Source organism: Amphimedon queenslandica, unplaced genomic scaffold (genome assembly GCF_000090795.2).
Source record: "Amphimedon queenslandica unplaced genomic scaffold, v1.1 AMPQUscaffold_13483, whole genome shotgun sequence".
Lineage (NCBI taxonomy): Eukaryota > Metazoa > Porifera > Demospongiae > Haplosclerida > Niphatidae > Amphimedon > Amphimedon queenslandica.
Window position 1 is genome coordinate 36,191 of NW_003546281.1, and position 22,082 is coordinate 58,272.

The 22,082-nt window shown below is 35.0% G+C and overlaps 2 protein-coding genes across 3 annotated transcripts; one reads left to right on the forward strand and one right to left on the reverse strand.

The window, feature by feature from the left end:
* Positions 1 to 1,889: 1,889 nt before the first annotated feature.
* LOC100639397 (coiled-coil domain-containing protein 105-like) lies at positions 1,890 to 3,715 on the forward strand. The gene is made up of 6 exons (XM_003384826.3): positions 1,890 to 2,301; positions 2,355 to 2,462; positions 2,512 to 2,686; positions 2,756 to 2,949; positions 2,998 to 3,093; positions 3,211 to 3,715. Exons 1-6 carry the CDS (start codon positions 1,945 to 1,947, stop codon positions 3,535 to 3,537), a joined length of 1,257 nt encoding a protein of 418 aa, XP_003384874.1. The 5' UTR covers positions 1,890 to 1,944; the 3' UTR covers positions 3,538 to 3,715.
* LOC100639647 (ankyrin repeat and EF-hand domain-containing protein 1-like) lies at positions 3,523 to 22,082 on the reverse strand. Of its 2 annotated transcripts, XM_019994051.1 has the most exons (22): positions 21,974 to 22,082; positions 21,664 to 21,917; positions 21,384 to 21,493; positions 20,002 to 20,086; positions 19,169 to 19,278; positions 18,704 to 18,820; positions 15,461 to 15,588; positions 14,623 to 14,771; positions 13,874 to 14,040; positions 12,393 to 12,626; positions 11,932 to 11,973; positions 11,716 to 11,760; positions 11,503 to 11,592; positions 10,469 to 10,550; positions 9,100 to 9,277; positions 7,388 to 7,454; positions 6,680 to 6,810; positions 6,189 to 6,316; positions 5,950 to 6,044; positions 5,398 to 5,568; positions 4,218 to 5,287; positions 3,523 to 4,165 (listed from the first exon to the last, which is right to left on the reverse strand). In XM_019994051.1, exons 2-21 carry the CDS (start codon positions 21,902 to 21,904, stop codon positions 5,153 to 5,155), a joined length of 2,505 nt encoding a protein of 834 aa, XP_019849610.1. In that variant the 5' UTR covers positions 21,905 to 21,917; positions 21,974 to 22,082; the 3' UTR covers positions 3,523 to 4,165; positions 4,218 to 5,152. The 2 variants fall into 2 exon arrangements, with proteins under 2 accessions (XP_019849610.1, XP_019849609.1); XM_019994050.1 differs by having other exon boundaries at positions 21,664 to 22,074.

Genomic DNA, 22,082 nt, shown 5'->3' on the forward strand with positions numbered 1-22,082 from the left:
TACAGCTATTTTAGCTAACCTTTTCATTTTTTCCGATAACTTGCAGTATCACTTTGTTAATGAGATGATCTTGATGATCATATTTGGTATACAGTCTGTTGTACAACCTTTTCAGAAAACAGGTCACAATATATTAGCATCACTCACTTTGCTTGCTCTCCTCTTAATCAATGGTCTTGGCATGAGGATCAATATGGTCACTGGTAATAAGCACTATATTAATGAAGTGACTGTACTCCAGTGTTTTCAATTACTGCTTGTGTATTTTCCTTTGTTGTTTGGGTTGCTGTGGATAATAAAGCTAATGTACAGGAAATGTCTGGACTGGAAGAAAAGGTCTATAAGTGCTGTCAATGATAACAGTGATGTTGAAGTCAGTTTGATTTTTGATCGTGACATCAGTGTTGAGCTGTATGGCACTATCAATGAAGTGAGAAACAGAGGTGGTAGAAAATAATAAAGACAGATTTGTTCCACTTTTATAGTTTAGTGCATTGTTTTTGTAATTTTAGCTTATTAATTTTATTACTGATTTTTATGTAGCAGTTTTACTAAAATTAATAATAGTTAAGAGCATGAAGAAGCTTACTCTCATTAATTGTTATGAAATGCATGCATGACTTATGGGATAGAACCTCCCAATGCATCAGTGTTGTTAAAAACACTGAGCTGATGGGGGAAATTTGCATTAACATCATCTAAATTTTGTGATGCACATACATTTATTTATGTTGTGCAGAAAGTTTGAGGTGATTCCACTAAAATTAAATTTTTCTACAAATTTTAAGTCATTCCAAAATTGGTTAAAATTAATTTCACCGATAATGAAAAGCAGAAAATTTTCAACTTATATAATTTTCTGATGCATTATTATGTAATTATGTTTTGTAAAAATTTAAGCTGATTCCAATGACAATTAGGTTTTTAAAAATTGTTTATAATTTCTCCAAAATTGCGTCCAAGTTCTCTAAATAATTTTTTTCCTGGCCAATTTTTCAGAAAATTTGATTTTCCAGCAAATCACTGCAAAATTAACTTTTCACAGACAAATCCTAGGAAAAAATGATTTCCAGGCATGGTAAATAATATTTTCTTGCAAATTTTTGTAGAAAAATCTATTTCCCAGTAAATTGTTTATGAAAAACAATTTAAAATTTTTAACAAATTTTCCCAAAAAATTTTTTTGGCAAATCCTCCAGGAAAAACTTATTTTTACGGCAAATTTCCCAGGAACATGTACTAATTATTATTATTATTAATAAACTTTACAGCACGGAATAAAAAGTGTAAATCAGAGGGTAATGAATTATGTGAGCTGAAGGAAACCCAGTAAATACACTGGGCCCCTGAAATCAAAACAAAAAAAAACAAACTAATAATCAATGATGTGGTGAATGAATAATACACTGGCTGCATGGACACAAAGCATGAAAAGTACATAAATTGTCGGGGTTGAAATGGGACATGAATGATTGCCAAAAGTGATTATTTTGGAGTAGAAAATTTGTTGATTCCAATCAAAATTAAATTTTTAAAGTTACTCAAATTTTGTCAAAAATTTCAAGGAGATTATTCTCCACTTTATCATGGTACAATATGTATAAATTCCGTGTTGTGTAGAACATTTGAGCTGTTTCTGACCTGGTCTCCTGCTCCCCCCTTCTGCACGCAAGACTAGTTCTGACAAAAATTTCCAATATTTAAAGTACAAGAGCTATTTTTATTTTAAAAATAAACCAAATTAATTAAATCATAGCAAACAAAAGTGTATTTGGCAAAACCTTACATTTATAAGGATAGCATTATCGTCAATCACCGTTCGTATTCGGGAAAAGTCGGAAACCCCCGAATAAATTTTGCTTGGAAGTATACGGCACCGTATTCTTAAATGGGCGTCATACGTCACTTCACACCTTGGGCGTAGCTCTTTGCTGGAGAGCCCCAATGGCATCTGTGGGACCAGAACAGTGGAAAGAATCCACTATAGCAGCAATAAAAGTCGCCCAAACTCTTATCGTGAGAGCAGAAGAGAAGTCAGATCAGTTCAGACGAAAGAATCCATTGCCATCATTAAGAGATTCATGCATCAATGAAAGTAACAAGAAAATCCACTCATATGCGAGAGCAACCAGAGAGGTTGTTATACGCCTCAAGCAAGTAATTGCAGCCGTTAATGAAGAAATAAAAGCATTGAACCGTGTACGGCAACAATTAGAAAGATCACTAGATCACTGTCGCAAAGACATCACCATGAATACACAGTGTGTATCAATGAGGCTAGAAAGACCAATGAGAGAACAAGTAATGAGTAATGTCATGCACAATATTACAATTACTTTACCATTTACATTTAGTGCCCAAGTGATGGGGCAGATCATTTATTGGGTAAAGAGCACAAGCAGTTATTTCAGCAGAAAAATGGACTTGAGTGTAGACTAAAAAACGTGCTAGCAGTCTTGCAAGTGAGTTTCAAGGATGAGTGACTTTCCAAGTAATGCTATTTAATTATAGATGCTTAATGCGTCAAGGAGTGCTCTGACATCAGTGATGCAAGAGAGAAGTCGCACAACAGAGCTGTTATGTCATTCAGTGTCAAGTAATCCACGCTCTACACAACCCACTACGTCACCAAGACACATCAAAGCACTCTCCGCTCCAGCAATCTTCCTGGGCAGTCACGAACAATGTAAGTTTCCTCTCAGACAGTTCAAATCTAATTATACTAACCACAACCATTGAACTCTTGTCATAATAGTTGGGCCACTGAGCTCAGTCACTCCAGCTACAACGGAATCAATACAAAGAGCATTGGATTTATGTCAGAAGAGCTCAGTGCTAAGGCATGAATGTGCTCAAGCCATTGAAATGTCACGCCAGCACCAGTCATCAATGCAGCAACTAGTTAACGATGCGCTAACTCAAAAGATTGCAGAAACTGTCACATTAGAGGTAAAATAATCAGCTTTGGTAATAATCATTTTTTATTCATAATTGTAGCAACACCTACTCGTAAATAGCGGCGAAACTAAACTAACTGAGCAGAGATCATCAAGACTACTGAAACAGCAAGAGAAATCTCTCGGATATTTACTGGTAATGATTTAATAACCATTTCCTGCATGTCTTGCATGACAATGATGCCTTTAAGCAGTATGTGTGTTTCTTCCTATTCACAATGCATTCCTTTTAATTATTGTGGTACACCTGCAGGGCCCTGAGTCATCAGCCGATATCACCAAAAGAGAGAGACTAGACCGGCCATTGGTAAAGGTCTATCAGCAACATCCAGGGACTGATTTACCTGAAGCTGCAACACTCCTACGAGCAACAGCGTCAACAATGGAATCCATCGCACAAACACAGCGCAACCTATCACTCTTAAAACTGGCAAGGAAGAAACTTATGGAGGACTACAGAGACAAGAAGATTGCGTCTCATTTGGATAGCGATGTGTATCGAATGAGACGAAGGAAAGCAGACCATAGATGGGTCATACGAGGCAGCAATATTCCACTTCAGTTACCAATCAGCAAGTGACAGAGATTATAGAATAAAATTTTAATAATAATTAGTAGATCTATTATAATATAGTATTATAGTGAATTAATTGAAACAAACTGAGGACAATAATAATAATAATGATAATCATGTTATAATAATGATACTGTAGACTTAAGAAGTAATGCATTAATTTTACAGATTGAAGATAAAAATTTACATGAGTGTTAGTTATTGCATGAAATAGAGGAACGTGTGCAAGGCCATTTGCAGACAAACTTATCTAGTGCAAGGTCGTAAAGGCTATTTCTCCTGTTCTTTTTATCTTTAAGGACTTTGTCCCATAAATATATGACCGATCTATTTCTCTTGGTTCTGTCCAATATCCAGACTTTTGTTCCGCATTGTGCTAAGTAATCCGAAACAAGCTGTCCCATAATGAAGTACGTTTCGCCAATTGTCATCATATTCTCAATGCATCTCTCCTTACAAGTATCAACTGTGTCCGTGGTGAGAACATATATGATACTCCCAGAGGTCACTTCCTGACTAGTGTTGTGACAGTTCTTACAATCAAGGAAGTAGTCGTGAAGAACCTTCACTTTATAAGCAATCGAGTTTCTGGGCTCACAGAGATGGACTTGTTCTAGTACTTCAACTTTAGCACCTGAATAGAAGAATCATTAAAATGTTTTCCACAATAAAAAAAATAAACTTACCAAATTCAAATCTTCCAAATTGGTTCCCAGACACCGAGGGTTTCACCTGCCTATGGCTGGCAGAACACTTTCTTTCCTTTTTGGTACATACTTTCATTGATGTAGCTGAAACATTGCATTTCTTGAAGCATGAAGGAGGTTCTGGTTCAGCTACTTTACAAGGCTCCATGCATTTGATATCCCTATCTTTAACAGCTGGACAATTGGTATCGAACATAGAGGTGCAGTTCCAAGATGAGAGGTTAACAGGGACACCTGCCTCCATGCACTTGGAGAAAACACTCTGGCAGTGACCTGTGCATGGCGCTAGATAAGACGAGCCATAATAGAGTGGATAAAAGGCGTTACAGATCAAGGGAATGAGCTCATCCAGGCATTCCTTGGTGGCATTAGAGGCGTCTGGTCTATTGAAGGAGAGGATGTTTTCGACGTAAGGTCGGAATGCTTCGTTGGCATCGTATTCACTTTGACTCTTGACACAGTTAGGCAAGTAAGTAAAGGTGTTGCCGTATCTGTAGCGAAAACAGTGGCTGTAGAACAGTGGACTACAGCTCTCCGTTATATTGATCCCTTGGCCTGATCCCTTTACTGGCTCATTGCAAGACATTGGCTGGTTGGTGCTGCCCGGTATAAAGAAGCTGGCCCGGCAGGCCCCGGCGATAACGAGTAACAGCAGTGAGGAGAACTTGAACATTTTCTTTATTTCCTGGGAAGGAGTCGAGAGGTTGATAAGTGACAAAGTGGCTCAGAAAACGTCAATTTATGCTCTGCAAACGTGAAACCATACAAATAAAGTGGGACGTGCTAAATTAGTATGGAAGCAGGAAATTTATGTATACTCTGATCAACATCATCATCGTCATCATAATCATTATTATTTTATTTATTATTACTATAGTACAACATATTAAATTGTGAGGTGTCAAAGTGCAAGGTCAAAAATCAGCCATTTCAAGGGCTTTAGCTCTTGCTGCAACTTGTATTTGAAACGGAGTTCGAATTTCATCAAAGTCAATCACATCTATGCCTCTCTGCTCTCTATCCTTGTCCATTTGTGCATGAAACCGCCTCTATAATGCATGTAAAAAATAACAAGAAGAGAAAGAGTGAAATGAGAGAAGAGATGAGAAGAGTTAGAGTTATTTACAATGTTAATGATCAAAAGTATTGTTTTACTCACGGGAGACAATTGATCAGTTCCCCAAGCTTGCCTGAGGCGAGGAGACGTAACTGGTTTTACGATTGTATCAGCTTGTAAGCTAGCAAGTGAGATTTGCTTCTTAGACTCCTCCACACATTGTTGGGCTGTGGGGAGACGTGACGGAAGAGGGAGAGGAACTATCGGTGGGCCCTAGAGAAACAGACTGCACTGTAACTAACAGCAACAGTTCCAAGGCTTAAACTATGAGATGAGTCATTGATATTGTAAGCATGATATCAGATATTAATGTCTCTACTTTAATAATATAATTATGATTCCAAGTCCATTGGTAGTGGGTTTGTGGTTCTTTTGGTATGAAGGAGTACTTAATCATAAACATCATAGAGATTCACATACCAATGTCCTTACACTTCATATCACAAGCTTATCAAACTCCCCCTTACCCCCCACACAATGTACATGTACATACATACAGTACATATGTAATGCACATGTATGTACATGTATACAGGGTGTACAGTATGTACATGTACATTAATTGTTACATGTACATGTGTCCCTTCTTCTTACTGGTATGACTGCTGGTCCTTTATCTTCTTTCTTTCCTTTCCCCTTCTTCCCTCCTCCTTTCTTCTTCTTATCATCTTTCTTCTTATCCTTTTTCCCTGGAGGTGTTAAAAGCTGCTCATTAGACACATAGTGACAATAAACACTATAAACCCAATAACAACTCTGACTACCAAACTTGTAAAATTCAATTATCTCAAATGCAATTTTAGTGGCAGAGACACCTGGCATCATTGACATACCATCTCCCTCCGGAGGAGGTTGTTTTGCTGCTACCGCATAAACCATGGCATATATGATGTCGTCACCCCAGCTCCTGGCTATATCTAGCGCAGTGTCACCATGACTGTTCTCAAGGTTCAACTTTGCACTGTATAAAGAGAGAGAGAGAGAGGGGGGGAGGGAGAGAAGGAATCATAAAATGGGATAAGATACATTTACATAAAAAATAGATTTCTTGTACTGATATGCATGTACTTTATGCAGTACATACATGTACATGTACTGTACATGCATAGGGGAGGCAAAATTATTGGAGAGTCAACATTACATCAACTCATCCCACTCTCATTTTCTGAATATAACAAATTTCGATATACATGTAGTATAAGTAATTAAAAGACAACTTATAATACATGTACATGTACATGCATACAGTACACATGTTCACATTCATATCCTACGCAACACATGTACACCTACAATGTATGTACATGCATGTACATGTGCCTACCCTTTCTCCAATAAAAGTTTGACAATACTTCTTTGTGAGCTCTCAATGGCTCTCATTATCGGAGTCCCTCCATTGAAGGACTGTTTATCAGTGTTTGCTCCTGAAGTCAATAGGAGCCTAACCACAGCTTCCTATGATGATAAACAAGAACAGACAGTGGAGTATAATGGGGTGTAATCACTTAACCACAGAGAATACCCTCAGAGACATTCCAACCAGAGGAGTATGTTTGCATAGGAGTAACCAATCCATCCCATCACAAAAATGCACACAAACACATTACGGACACATTAACTGAGTTAAATGTACTCATCATGCATGATAACATGTACTGTAGAGGATTGGCATGGAACATACATGTACATGTACATGCACTGTACATGTACATGTATGCTACAGCTGCATAATCAAAGGAGTAGAGGCTGATGACTCAATAATTGTATTGGGCATGGAATGTTTGAATACAGACGACAAAGTGACTCGTTTATAATTAAAAATGCATTACAATCTCACGAAATGTCAGGTTCCACAATACACCCCCATACAATCTATTACATGCCACTGTTAGGCTATGCAATGTCTAGTACAGTAAGAGTATAGTGTTAATCATGCCAGAGTTACATAATATAATGTAATGACTAATAAACTACATCTACATGTTTGTATTGAATTACATGTACATATACATATACATGTACATGTATATACCTCGCCTGCATGACAAGCATGATGTAATGGAGTCCACATGAAATTATCAATTGCATTTACATCAGCTCTAGAAAGAAAGGGAGGGAAGAGAGAGAGAGAGACAGAGAGAGACAGAGAGAGACAGAGAGAGAGAGAGAGACAGAGAGAGAGAACAAAAAGTAATGAACATAATGTGAACACATCATTATTCACGAGAAAACCAGTCCTTATTCTAAAAGGAACACGCAATAAACAAGCCAGCTCTTAATTACTGATAATTAAAAACTGATGATAGCTCCATTTTTATGATTGAGATTTCTAAGAAGCGTAGGATATTGTTCATTAAAATATTTTGTCCACAACATCAGCACAATAATTAAAAGATAATAACAACAAAATTCAATAACATGTAGACTGTACATAAAAAAGGACATATGTACCCAACAATTAACTAAGACTATTCATGATGTAGTCCATATTATAAACCTACATGTACATGCATGAATCTTGTTATTATGAGAGATAAATTAATGTACATGTACATTGTACATGTCTATGTAGCTCATCAGCGAAATAAACGTTCCATCAGTTAGTGTAAGTTCCAATAGATTAGAGTCCCTTCATGCCCACTGGTTAGTCTTGGATTGTAAGGGACCGGTGATCAATGGAATGCTGCTCTCACAGCCAAGCACAACAGTCAATACAACACACACAGCAGTACATGTACATGTACACGTACATGTATCCAGTCTACCCATCTACACATACATGTACATGTACATACATGTATACATGTATGTACACCATCTCCAGACTCACTGTCATAGTCTAATCCTTCCTTCCTCAATCCTTCTATACTGTACATGTACAGATACAATGTATGTATAGTACATGTACATGTATTCTCCGATTTTAACATGAACTTAACAAATACATTTACAAGTATACGCACGTACATATACATATATGTACATGTATCCTTTGAGATAAACATGATCAAAGAAACCACATTAATACTATCAGAAATACGAGTACATCTAGACATTGTTTATCGCCCTAAAATTAACTTTTATTGGCCCACTTCAAACGCATTACTCTTTCCTCAGTAACAGAGTTCATCTGAAACTCACTTGACACTCAGCGCTACAACACACTCACTCACAAAGATAGCCACACAGTTAGATCACTTTCAACCTTAGAAGTTAGAACACATAGTGTCACACACACAGACATGTCACGTACATGTACAGCACAAATGCACATCAAATAAAAAAATACACTGTACATGAACACCTGATTGTAGTATGTACATGTACATGTACACAGTGGCATAGCCAGGGTTATGATGGTAGTAGGGCACACTATGGACAAGTGGACTTCACATACAATTTATAGACAAGAGAACAGTCAGAACACTATGACAGTTGGTAGGGCACAAGCATAGACTGGCAGGGCATGTGCCCCACTGTGCCCTACCCTGGCTACGCCACTGCATGTACATTTACAGAATGAAAAATATCTCCTACATTGTACATGTAACTAGCTGTACATGTAATGTACATGTAAAATTGACGATAAATGAAATAATAAATTACACCACACACACACACACAGAGTCAATATACATACAATATTCATTGTACATGAACAAATGTATTGTACACAAGTACACATATCAAAGACTATTAGTGTATGTCACAGAGTTTGCAAACACTCCACAATAAGCTCATTACCCTTTAGTGATGAGATATTCGGCTACATCACAGCGTCCGTGAGCTGCTGCTATCATCAAAGGAGTCTTGTTGTACTTGTCCCTAGCGTCAGGACTCATTCCAGTCTCTGACAGTGCCAGCTCTATTGAGTCAAAGTCTCCGTGACGTATTGCTTCGTATAGATTGATGTAGGACGGCTCTACAATAATAATAAAATAAATACATGTACAATTAATACTGGTACATGTACATGTATGTACATGTACATGTATATGTAGATTAAATCTTAAGAAAATGAAATAATACAGGAAATAAATCAAAATAAACCCAGGCAAGTACAGTACATGAAAAAGAAATAAAATACACATGAATTGGTCCAACAGCCAGTTTGAACCAGGAAGTACATGTACTGTACATGCACATACACTATACATACATGTACATGTACACGTACAAGTAGTACATGTATTTGGTGATGGGGAGCTAATGGCAAATCCAGACAGTTATTTTGACCAGCTGTGATAAAAACACGCCTTTTAAATTGACAATAATCTAATCAACTCTTCAATAAATATTATGATAAAAACTATAAATTAACCGCCTAGCAAAACTAAACTGCAAAACTTTAATTTACTGAGCTGATGTACATGCATAGTACATATACATGCTATTGAGTACACATGTACAAGTACAGTACATGTACATTATTTACTTTAAAGGTAAAAATCAATTATTACTATCATTAGCAAATATTATGTTAAAAGCCAAAAAATGCATGGAGTTTCTGTAGCTAGATGTATATGTGTATGTACACATGTATTTGGATGACTAATTTGAAAATTTAATTTATTGAAGTGTAATTCTATTTGCAGGTTTTTATACAGAATTATACTTCTACATGTACACAGTACATGTACATGTACATTATACGTATGCACAGTGAACATGTACACATGTACATGTACATACAGTGAAGATGTACATGCATGTAAATGTAGCTTCATGGTTTCTTCTTACACTAATGACAATCACGCACAAAGATATGTACATGTACATGTATGCACACAAACTATGGAGATGTACATGTACATGTGAACTGTACACTGTTTAAAGAAAAGGAATAAAAGTTTGTCACATTATGTATCACACACAGTACATGTACAAAAAACATGTAGTCATGGTAAATGTACATGTAGTTATACAGAAGAGTAAAGAGTACTGTATGGTCAATAAGAGCATGAGGGGGTGGAGCTGAGACAGCCTAGCAAGTAAAGATATAGTGACAAGATCATGACCACTAAATCAATTAGATACAATAACTTCACATACTGATAGATTAATTGAATTAATACATGCACATATACTACATATATTGATACCATAATTATACCTTGAGGCATGAGGTACCATGGTGAATCATCAATGAGTCCATTAGGTAGAGGTACACTGAATCTTTGATAATCAGTTAAATACTATTAAGGAATAAATAAGAGTAAATGTAAAAGTACAATATATCAAATATCAATGCCAATGTGTAACTGTACATGTACATGTACATACAGCATGTACATGTACATGTACATGTACATTCATAGCTACAGCACCCTAAGTTAGGGAAAAAAATACTAATGTACTACAGGTTCAAAGGAAACCAGTGGCAGGTGTTATCCACTCACAACTGGACATAAGGCACCTCATGTTCCCATCCATAACAACAGTATAATTATACTATTAGTGAGGGAGATGCCAATGCAAATTAGAGACAGAATTTAGAGTAATAAAGGAGATACAGGAGGGAAAGTACACGTACACATAGTACCAATAGAAAGGAAATTTAGTGCCAATGCATGCTATGCTGTTATTGAAAGCTGAAAGCAATGTCTCATTAAGCAGTGTTCTACTAAAAATTCATCAAACAAACCACCACATGTACAAGTACATGCACAAAATTTCCCATTACAAGTGGGAGTTACACATATTATTTCATTCACGTGTGATTACACTGAATCTGTTGTGTAAAATTAAGTACCCGTGTCAAAAAATATCCCATAAATCAACACAAAATACATGTACATGTACATGTATATGTAACATGTACAGGTAACAAGTGATTTGTTAGATTAATTGCCTTATCAAAACAATACCAATTCCCTACATGTAAAACATTCTTAAAATAATACGTTCATTCTCCCTTTGAGTATTGTTTTACAGTATGGGTACAACTTTCCCTATTTTTTGTGGATTTTCTGTATTTTCTGTATTTGAACTAGCAAAAATTGATTTGTGAAAATACAATGTACACTGCATATCATAATATTATTGTAGCCCCACTCACAAAGTTCAGTCCCTTGAAACTTTGATACTGTACAATGTACATGTAATATACACTGTACATGTACATGTACATGTAGTCAATAAACTCACTTCTTCTCTTTCTATCAGTCCATCAGCTACTCCAGCCACTGGCGGACGCTCAGCCTCAAAATAAATGGGAAACAATATCTTTCCCTTTCCCTAACATATGTAAAACATATATGCATTATGTAACATATAACATATTAGATATGTAACATATAACATATAAGATATGCATATGTAAAAGTACATGTATGTATGTACATAGTGCTACAGTTGTACCTTCTTCCCTCCTTTCTTTCCACCTTTCTTCTTCCCTTTCTTTCCCTATAAAATGATGAGATATTGTAGGAGCATGTAAATACACACTACAGTACATGCACAAAAAGTGTCAAAAAATTTAATACAAGATCATTCATGTACAATGTATGTACATCTACATGTACATGTACAATTGTACTCTATATGTATAGCTGAAGCATATTAGATGTCACTTACTTTCTTTCCCTTGATGTCATCATTAGGACCCAATTTGAATTGCTACAGAACAAAATAATAAAGCATAATACTACATGTATACATGTGTACATGCATGTACAGTGTATGTGCTGTACATGCACAGAAAGAAATATTTAATATTAAAAATGAAAGTTGAAGGTGTAATCCAATTACAAAAGAGGGGAACACACAATACTACAAATTACAGTGTCAATGCATTCAGAAAATATTCCAATAATTACTACTAAAACACATACAAGTGTACATGATGAATAACAATATCAAACTGCAATTTTGGAGCATGTACACAGAGACATACCAGGGATTACAGAACAGTGTCATCAGGTATCCCATCATAAAACACCATCAATACATGTACATGTATGTATGTACAATCCATGAATAAAGGTATATCATGAATACAGTGTATCAATACAGTGTATGAGAAATCCAATACTTACAGCATGAATGTACTTATGATTTAACAGGAGGTCCTCCCAGTTCAATACTCCTTCATTTTTCTTGTCATAAATCTTTAGGAGCTTGGGCCAGTCCTCCTCGCCTATTGGTGCCTCCATTCCTTCAACTATTAGTGTCTTGAATGTCTCAACTGGTAGTACTCCGTTTTTATTGTCAACACAGTTCTGGAGTGATTCCCATACCACCAGTTTGTTCACTTGAAGCCAGTCATATAACTACATGTAGAAATATTATGATTATAATTACAGGATTTTAGTATAGTGCTCAGCTTCTTGTCAGTGGATTTTTAAAGTTGTTCAAAAACTTGACAAATCATCCCATACTGATATTTTGTCAAATGTCATCAAACACAGCAATGATTCATGTAGATACATGCATCATTTTGAGTTGATTCCGATCAAAGTTGAATTTTAAAAGTTACTCAAAAACTTCTATATACTGTAAGCATGTCAAGCATGCTTTTTAACTTACATGTATTTACGATACATGTCACTAGCATGCTTTGTGGGAAACCCATATTAAAATACATGTACATGTACATGTAGCCATCATGTACATTGTACATGTAAATTGGTGACGATACATGTACATGTACAAGGATTTTGGGATACATGCATGTAAATACACATTTGCCATGACACTAATTATAAGAGAATGTGTCAAAATTCTACTGTACTGTACTGTACAATGCACAAAAACTTAAAAACATGTTTACATTGGGAGACTCATTAATCAATACAAAATGTAAAAATCAAATAAAAACACTTGAAGTGTCAAATTTCCAATTGACTTTGAGCCAGTGGAGGATAAAGCTGCTATGGTTTAGGTGTTGTTATTGCCAATTATGCTAAATGTACATTCTAACACCTGAAAATAAAGGTGAATCCTTTTGAGGTACAAATCAAAAAGTTTACACCACACAACATGAGATGTGCACATGTACATGTATATGTACATGTACTCTGTACATGTACATGTACATGTACACATACAATGTAGTTCAGGCAATAATTGTAACCAACTAGCACTAAAGTACCAAAAAATTCCCACCATACATGTACAGTACATGGTTCATTATGTATCACAAGCTTTATATACGTACATGTACATGCATGTATTAACCATGCTATATGTACATGTACAGTACATGTACATGCACATTGTAGCTAGCTAGCCCATTGTATAAATCAGACTCTTTAAAGTTTTAAGATTGTACCACAAGATCAGCTAGCAGCCATAGAAACAATAACAACTAAAGAGACAGTAGCACTACATGTACAGTATGTACAGTGTACATGTACATGTACAACATTCACTAAAGTCTGATTTGACCACTCTACATAAGCACAGACAGACATAAAACGTTATAACAACAAGTAGACTCAGCCTCAAAGAATATACAGTAGTAACCTTAATGTACATGTACATGTAACTATCAAGGCAGAGCCCAGTGCAGGCTTACCTTTATGCACCATGACTCAGCGAATCCCTTTGGCTTTCCACCCTTTCCAACTTTGTCCTGATATCCTGTTAGCTTTTTAAGCTCTTTCAAGGCATCCTTCATACCCTCAGCTTTAGCTATCTTCTGAGGAGTCTGGCCCACTTCGTTGACTTCATTAGCTGGACAACCTACAGTAGAGTATTGGTAGAGAGAAACAAACATACTGTATAGTTATTGCACTATTGTACATAGTACATGCAATCTGCCTAAATTAAAGTACAACTTATACAAATGTACATGTACACATGTAGTACCGCATAATAATAAAATCATTATGATATTGTTTATTTGGAAAGAGGGAGGACAAATACAGTACAGGTGCTGTAGATGTACATGTACACGTAGAAAGAGAGAAGGAATGAAGCTCATCTGGATTGTTACATAATAAATTGTAACAACAAAATACCACCAAAGCAATACATACAAATAGTTTGTAATCAAACAGTTCCTGATTCCCACAATTGCCAAATACATGTACATTGTGTATAAACACAACAAAAACAAAAACAAGAATGTAATATTTCACTAACCAACAGCAATCACTAACAAGTAAAACAACCACAGCCCATACACACACGTACTGTACCACTCATACCAAAACTATCCCCACCCACTAATTGCATTACTACTACCCACATCTACATGTACGTATTACATTACATGTACATGTACAATTACGTATAGTACACATGCACATACATGTACTGTACCTCTCTGTCCCAGTAGTCTGATGCAGAGTAGTTTGTATGCTACTGTGGCAAAGTGAATTGCTGTATCATTATAACTGCTCAAAATATTAAAGTTAGCACCATAAGCTGAGAGGACTTGAATACACTCAAACATCCCCAGACTAGCAGCTCTAAAAATAATAATAATAATAATAATAATACTAACATCTTTGTGGTTTTTTTTGTTTTGTTTTTTTTCTTCTTTTAGTTATAATAATAATAATAATAATAATAATAATAATAATAATAATAATAATAATAATAATAATGGTTATGATAATGATCAAGTTGAGGTAAAGTAAAATTGCAAGTACAGTACACCCCACTTTCAAAATACCCCACTTTCATACTACAGTACATGTAATGCATGTACAAACTTAAAATATTAACATGCATAATAAATACAGTCTTTGTGATATATTGATAACAATTATTAATAACAGTAACAATATCATTACATCATAATGAAGGACTCATTGGCTCAGATACATGTACAAGCATTACTATATAAATGTACATGTACAACATTGTACATGACAATCCCCACTAAAATGTTACGTTAGCATTTTTGAGTAAATACAGTGCAATGATGTAATAGCTGAGTAATGCACACCACCTAGTCACCGATCACCTACACCCACACACATTAATTAAACTGAAGATGAAGTAATACTATTAGATAAATTGATGTACATGTACTGTATACTGTGTATAATACATGGAATTGTGTACATTCAGGCTTGGGATAGGTATGCGGTATGCGAGACCACAAGACTATCAATTATCGTCATTAGTCTATAGGTGTTGTTGTCCATTTTACCTGTGAAGTGCGCTCAGATTATAGTCACCAAAAACGGCATCAAGATCAGCTCCTGATACAGCTAATAGCCTCAGGCAATCTGAATGACCAGCCTCCGTAGCGAAAACAACAGCTGGCTTACCTAATATCTGATGGAGCGGAGGAGAGGGAGGGGGAGTGATAGAGAGGGGGAGTGAGAAAGAAAAAACAAAGAGGGGAGAAACAAGAGAAAGGAATAAACATAGTAACAAGGAAGGCTTGGGCTCTACATGTACATGTACATGTATATACAGTATATGTACATGTACATGTAGCTGGCAGAAATGTACCATGTACTGAAAAAAACAACATAAGAAATGCCCATTATAAAATTAATGCTCCATGTATAAATTATAGTACTGAAATTCCCTCAGTCTCCCCCAAAACAAAATAGCCAGTGACACATGTTAGTGTACAGTCCCACTAATAGCTTAACATCATTAATGTGGAGGAAGAGAAGGAAAAAGGAAATAGATAAAGGATGTACATGTACATGTTGAAGAATAGAACAAAAAGGAAAGGAAGTAAAAAAGAGAGAAAGAGAGAGTATCAAGAAAGGAAGTGAGAGAGAAAGGACAATACCCCTATATGTACATGTACATATGTACATACATGTACACATACATAGATGTACATGTACATGTACATGTACAGTACATGTACATGTACATGTATATGTACACGTGTATGCAAGTTCAATGTACATGTACAGATTATCCATTAAAATAATTGTCATGTCATTAATGAATTAATGCCATGCCCATGATCAGCATTATAGACTTCAAGGGCAAAGTCAAAGCTGTTGACAAGGCAAAATGAATGTGTCCTTTTACAGTGTATGCACAATAATCAACAAAATATCTTATGTACAATAATGTTCTAGTTACATGTACAGTAAGTGAACACATAAAGTTTTGCCTTCAAAATTGTTGAGTGATGGCTGTTTGGCTTTAAGCAGGTGAGTACATGCACATACTGTACATGACAGCATTAGCTATGCATGCATGAAGGAATAATCACATTTGTATGTAGACGTAATTGTCTAATTGTGAACAAATGGCTACTTGTAACCACACACACTCAAACACGCTTCACTTAAAATATTTCAGGTATTTATTGATAACGCCATCCAGATGTCCAGAATTAGGGCATTGGCGAAATACTTCAAATGAGAAATATTCAAAAATTGTAAAATTACATGTACATGTACATGTATTTTTACAAAACTACCAACCAAAAGACAATAACAATGTGCATTATTGTATGTGTACTGTACATACATGTATCTGTGCTCAGAATCAGCTCAAAATTGATACACAACACACACATGTACATTGTATACTACAGTGGACATAAAAAAGGCTAAGTAGATGTAGGATACAGTAGAGAAGAGAACCTTGAAGTTCGCAGGTACATGTACTTTGCTACTACTTCGCTACTCTTCGTTACTCTTCACTGCGTCATGCTGCGATCCCACCCAGACACATGTACTGTAGTAGAACTTGTGGATGCTTCTTTTAGCTGTCTGTCCTCTCCAAGTTCAATTCTATAATGCCACTCTCTCCTTCTAGAAGCCTGTTTAGGATGTTTTTTGCTCCATGCTATTGTCTTCCACTGTCGCACTACTGTCAAGCTACTGTTGCAGTAGCAACGAACTACCTACGCAAAAGCAGAGTAACTGCGGGCGTAGCTACTTAGCCTTTTTTTTGATATGTACTATACATGTATACTGTAGGCTAAAAATGTGCACATGCACATGTACATGTATAATGCACAAGCAAGTACCGTAAATGCTGTACATGTACATGCATCACAAAATTATTAAACTCTCGTAGCCCATTTTTTCAAAATTTAGCCAAAGACCAAAGGCTAAAGCTTTTGGTGGTTGCTGGCCCAATTTTTGAACAAATTGAATAAAAATTGAAATTAAAAGATTGACATCAGCTAAAAGTCGATGCACAATGTACCAGAAAATAATAAAATGGAGAATTCTTTCCTAGCCTTTTTGACAAAATTTTGCCTGAAATCAAAGGCTAGAGCCTTAGGCCCAAATTCTAAACAACTTTAAAAAATCATAAACATCCAAATTTGATTGGAATCATGTATCAGAAAAATTTATAAAAATGAAAATTTAATTTTTTTGGCAAAATTTGAAAAATTTGTTGTGCACAGTTTGACCAGATTTCTTAGCAACTTAAAAAATTTGTAAAATTGATTAGAATTGGCTCAAATTTTTAACACAACATAAGGTACATGTATCAGAAACAATTATAAGAAAGGAAAATTCTCTTCTTTTCATTTTTGGGAAAATTTGGCCAAAGTCCCTATATTACAGTACAAGGACACTGTCCCAATTTTGGAGCAACTTTAAAAATTCGTAAAAAATCTAGATTTAATTGGAATCAGCACAAAATTTCCACACAACATAGGAGCATGTACATGTACCAGAAACAATTGTTAATAAATGGAGAATTCTCTCCTTTCAGTTTTTGACAAAATTTGGCCAAAGTCCCTGTATTTGACAAAATTTTTAAGCAACTTTAAAACAAATCCAAATTTTCCACACAACATAAGAACATGTACATGTGCATGTACATGTATCAGAAGCACTTATAAAAATGGAAAATTATGTCCTTTTAATTTCTGGCAAAATTTGGCTGAAGTCCTTGACTTTGACCGGATTTTTGAGTAACTTTAGAAATTTGTAAAAATTCAAATATGATCAGAATTAGCTCAAACTTTTCACACAACACACTAAGAACATGCATACATGTACATTGTACATGAAACAATTAGAAAAATGGAAAATTCTCTCCTTTTGATTTCTAGCAAATTTTTGAGCAACTTTAAGAATTTATAAAAAAATTCAAATTTGTTCAGAATCAGCTTAAACCTTCAACACAACATAAAAACATATACATGAACTATATAATGTATCAGAAGTATACATGCATATGTACCGTATGTAATTATTAAAACAGAGAATTCTTTCCTTTTTATTTTTGAAAAATTTGGCCAAAGTCCCTGTACTACTGTACATTGTACATGTACATTCACACTATTATTATTACATGTACATGTACATGTATAAATTACAGTAGCTATACACATACAATGTACATGTACATGTACAGTATGTAAAGTTACTCTAGAAGTATACATGTACATGTACAGCACATGCATGAACATGTACGTTGTACATGTACATGTACATTAAAAACATACAGTGCGCATAGCAACATCTCTAGCATTAGGATCAGCTCCTTTCTCTAACAGTTTCTCAAGTTGAGGTACAAGTCCTTCCTTAGCTGCAGCACACACTAATGGTAGACCAGCTACTGTCTAAAGAATAACAAATTATAAAATGTGCAGTAACTAATGGGCTACATGTACATGTACAGTAGGTACATTGTAAATGCAAATATTAAGGGTCAAGTAAAGCCAGTAAGAATGTACAGTGTACAAACACGTACATGTACATGTACATGTATAAGTATAAAAAATACATGTACATGTACATGTACGTACAATGTAATTATAGTTTTTAATTGATTACTAACATACATGTACATGTACACATGTACATGTACATGCATAGGAATTACGGATTAACCATACTTACTCTATACAAAATGAAAAACGTTACATTGTAAATGTACCTTAGTATTACAATGTATGCAGTAAGTTTACCTTAGCATTAGGTTCAGCTCCAAGCTCCAGTAGAAATGAGAGACACTTCACATGTCTGCCGGTAGGATGAAGGCAATGGAACAATGTTCTGAGTCCTGTACCATCAGCCACTAAAAATAATAAACAATTTTTGGTGAGAATCAATTTTTACAGTACATCGTATAGTGCAAAATTTTCGAGGTTTGTAAATTTCATATGAATTTTACAAATTTAACTTTCACAAATTTATGCCGTCTGTTCGTCTTGTACCGTAATAATTTGATTTCCATGACAATAATTTTTGTGAATCTTCAAAAAATTGTGAAATTTGAGAAATTTACAGCCCTAAAAAATTTTGCACTATACAGAATGCACCATTTGGTGAAATTGATGTACATGTACATGTACATGTTGTAAATGCATGCAACATCAAAACATTTAATTAAAATGAACAATTTTCTTTTTGTGATTTTAAACAAAAATTGGACAAACACCCTGCACTATAGTACTGGGTCTTTGACCTGATTTTTTAACAACTTCAAATTTTAAAATAAATCTAATTTGACTGAAATCAGTTCAAAATTTCTACACAACAGTACATGTACATGCATCAAAAATGTAAAAAATGGAGAATCCTTTCCTAGAAAAGTTATACCGTCTATCTGGAAATTGTTATTGTGATTTAAATTTTACTGAATTAGAATTTCGCAAAAAAATTAGATCACCCATATAATTATATGCCACATTCAATAATACATGGCACAGTCTTATTTAGTAAAAATTAAATCGCAGCACAATTTTAAAACACAAAAATTTTCTACCACACTAATTTCCCCATCTATGGTATACAGTACCTTGCATTGGTAGTCCTTTCATTGCCAGTTGTTCTAATGATTGCAAGTGTCCATACTGACAGGCTCTCATGAATGGTGTACAACCCTATGACACATGTACAGCAAGTAAAATAAATATAAAAATTAATTATAATATCAAACTAAGAAGACCATGTAACAAGACAGGCAATACATAAACGCACACATGTACATGTACATGTATACATGTACAACATGTACATGTACAGTAGATGTACATGTACAATGTATAACATGCACATGCACAGAAATACAATGGGTACACTCCAATGCAGTGAATGGACACATGTACAATTGTACAGGCATTAGGTTATAAAATTTTCACTCTTAAAATAATTCCATTTTTAAGGGCTAATACTGAAATTTTAACACATAAAAGAGTTTTGTAATGTACATGTACATGCATGATAAGATACATGTACTGAATAGTAAAATAAAATAACATGAAATTTTTCATACCAATTACATGTATTTGTAACATACAAATTTCTCAATCTACAGTAATTAAAGATTACATTAATGTACTACACAATTGCATCATAATGTACACGTAGAAGGCAAAACCCATAAAATTGAAGTCAAAAGCCAGTTACATATACATGTACATGTATTTTATAAGCACATAAAAAACATCAAATCAATGTGGCTACCTAAGACAACAAGCATAAATGTACATGTACAATGTATGCGAGGCAATATTCCTTTTTATCTGAGCTCTGTATGTAATTCTACATGTACATAGTGAAGCACAGATGCAATCAAAAAATAATTGTTATTTTAAGGAATTTCATTTTTTTGTACATCAAACAAAGGTCATATCACAAATTCATGGAACTGAATTTTCTCCCATAAGCACCTAACCATATTAATTTAATAGAATCAACGCCTTCAATGGAATTTGAAACATCATACAATGTACTACTCACAACACAATACACTTCACAGGCTTTAAGCTGCTAGTGAAGGATAACCAGCTCCTGTTACTGGTCTATTTATATACTTACCCACCTACGCACCATGCACTGCAACGTGCTCTTATCACGTGCGTTCACGTGTTCAAAGTGTGTTTATATAATGACAAGAAGCAGGCTTAAGCTGCAGAGTGTTTTCAAAATAATAATAATAACATTATAAAAGGTTAATGATACAAACAAATTGGAATTTTATTGCTGACATTTTCAGAAATTTCCCACATAATGCAAGTACATTTATTGTAGCTTTTATTACACGTCATGTACATGTAATTGATAATCTGCAGTACTGTCAATGTAAATGTACATGTAACTACAGGGTATTATCAAATTTGACAAAGTAATTTCTTTCATCACTACAATAATAATAAAAATTACATAATACTCAATCACCTCTTTATCTTGTATTGAATTTATTGCTCCATTCTCCAGAAGCAAAGCAACTATACCATCTAGATTAAGAGTGACTGCCACGTGTAAAGCTGTTGTACCATTATTAGGATCTGAGGAACAAGAAATAATAAAGAACACACGTACAATAGGCCATGTTCCACACCCAGTATAGTAATAATAATTACTGGTGTTGCTATGGCGACTAATAAACAACTATACTAGACTAAGCAGTATCCATTGATAAAAATGGTATTTTGTGGCTAACACAGGTCCTTCCTACCTTGGTAATTGACGAGGTTGGGTATACCTCCTTCCAAAAGCTTAAGTATCTGTGCTTTGTCTTGCTCTCTGGTGCAATAGATGAGTTTTCTAACTTGTAATATTTCAAGCTCATTGCTTGCGAGAGGCATGGCTGGTCCTTCTTCACTCCAAGCTAGCAGTGCAGTGCCTCCTTTTCTCCCACTGACGGGGAATGATGTGTTTAGTTCTTCTACCTTGCCACGCCCTGTGCTCATCTCCATAATGAGCCACACCCTAAACAAAAAACACCCCAAATTGACACCCACGCTAATTAAACTGCCCTGGATTACTGGTATTTTGTATTTTGGCTCCAGTCTGGGTTTCACCATTCACTTATGACTACTTGCAGCAAACTTGAATAGGTTTGAAACTTTGAAGGTGCTAAAAATGTAGATGATT

Bases quoted from the DNA above. Each gene is read 5' to 3' on its own strand.
- LOC100639397 (XM_003384826.3), top strand. From the start codon at position 1,945: ATGGCATCTGTGGGACCAGAACAGTGGAAAGAATCCACTATAGCAGCA. The intron at 2,463-2,511 runs GTGAGTTTCAAG...ATTTAATTATAG, and splicing joins ACGTGCTAGCAGTCTTGCAA to ATGCTTAATGCGTCAAGGAG. The intron at 2,950-2,997 runs GTAAAATAATCA...TCATAATTGTAG, and splicing joins CAGAAACTGTCACATTAGAG to CAACACCTACTCGTAAATAG.
- LOC100639647 (XM_019994050.1), bottom strand. From the start codon at position 22,012: ATGGTGAAACCCAGACTGGAGCCAAAATACAAAATACCAGTAATCCAG. The intron at 21,494-21,663 runs GTAGGAAGGACC...CTTGTTCCTCAG, and splicing joins CAACCTCGTCAATTACCAAG to ATCCTAATAATGGTACAACA. The intron at 11,761-11,931 runs GTAAGTGACATC...ATCATTTTATAG, and splicing joins ATGACATCAAGGGAAAGAAA to GGAAAGAAAGGGAAGAAGAA.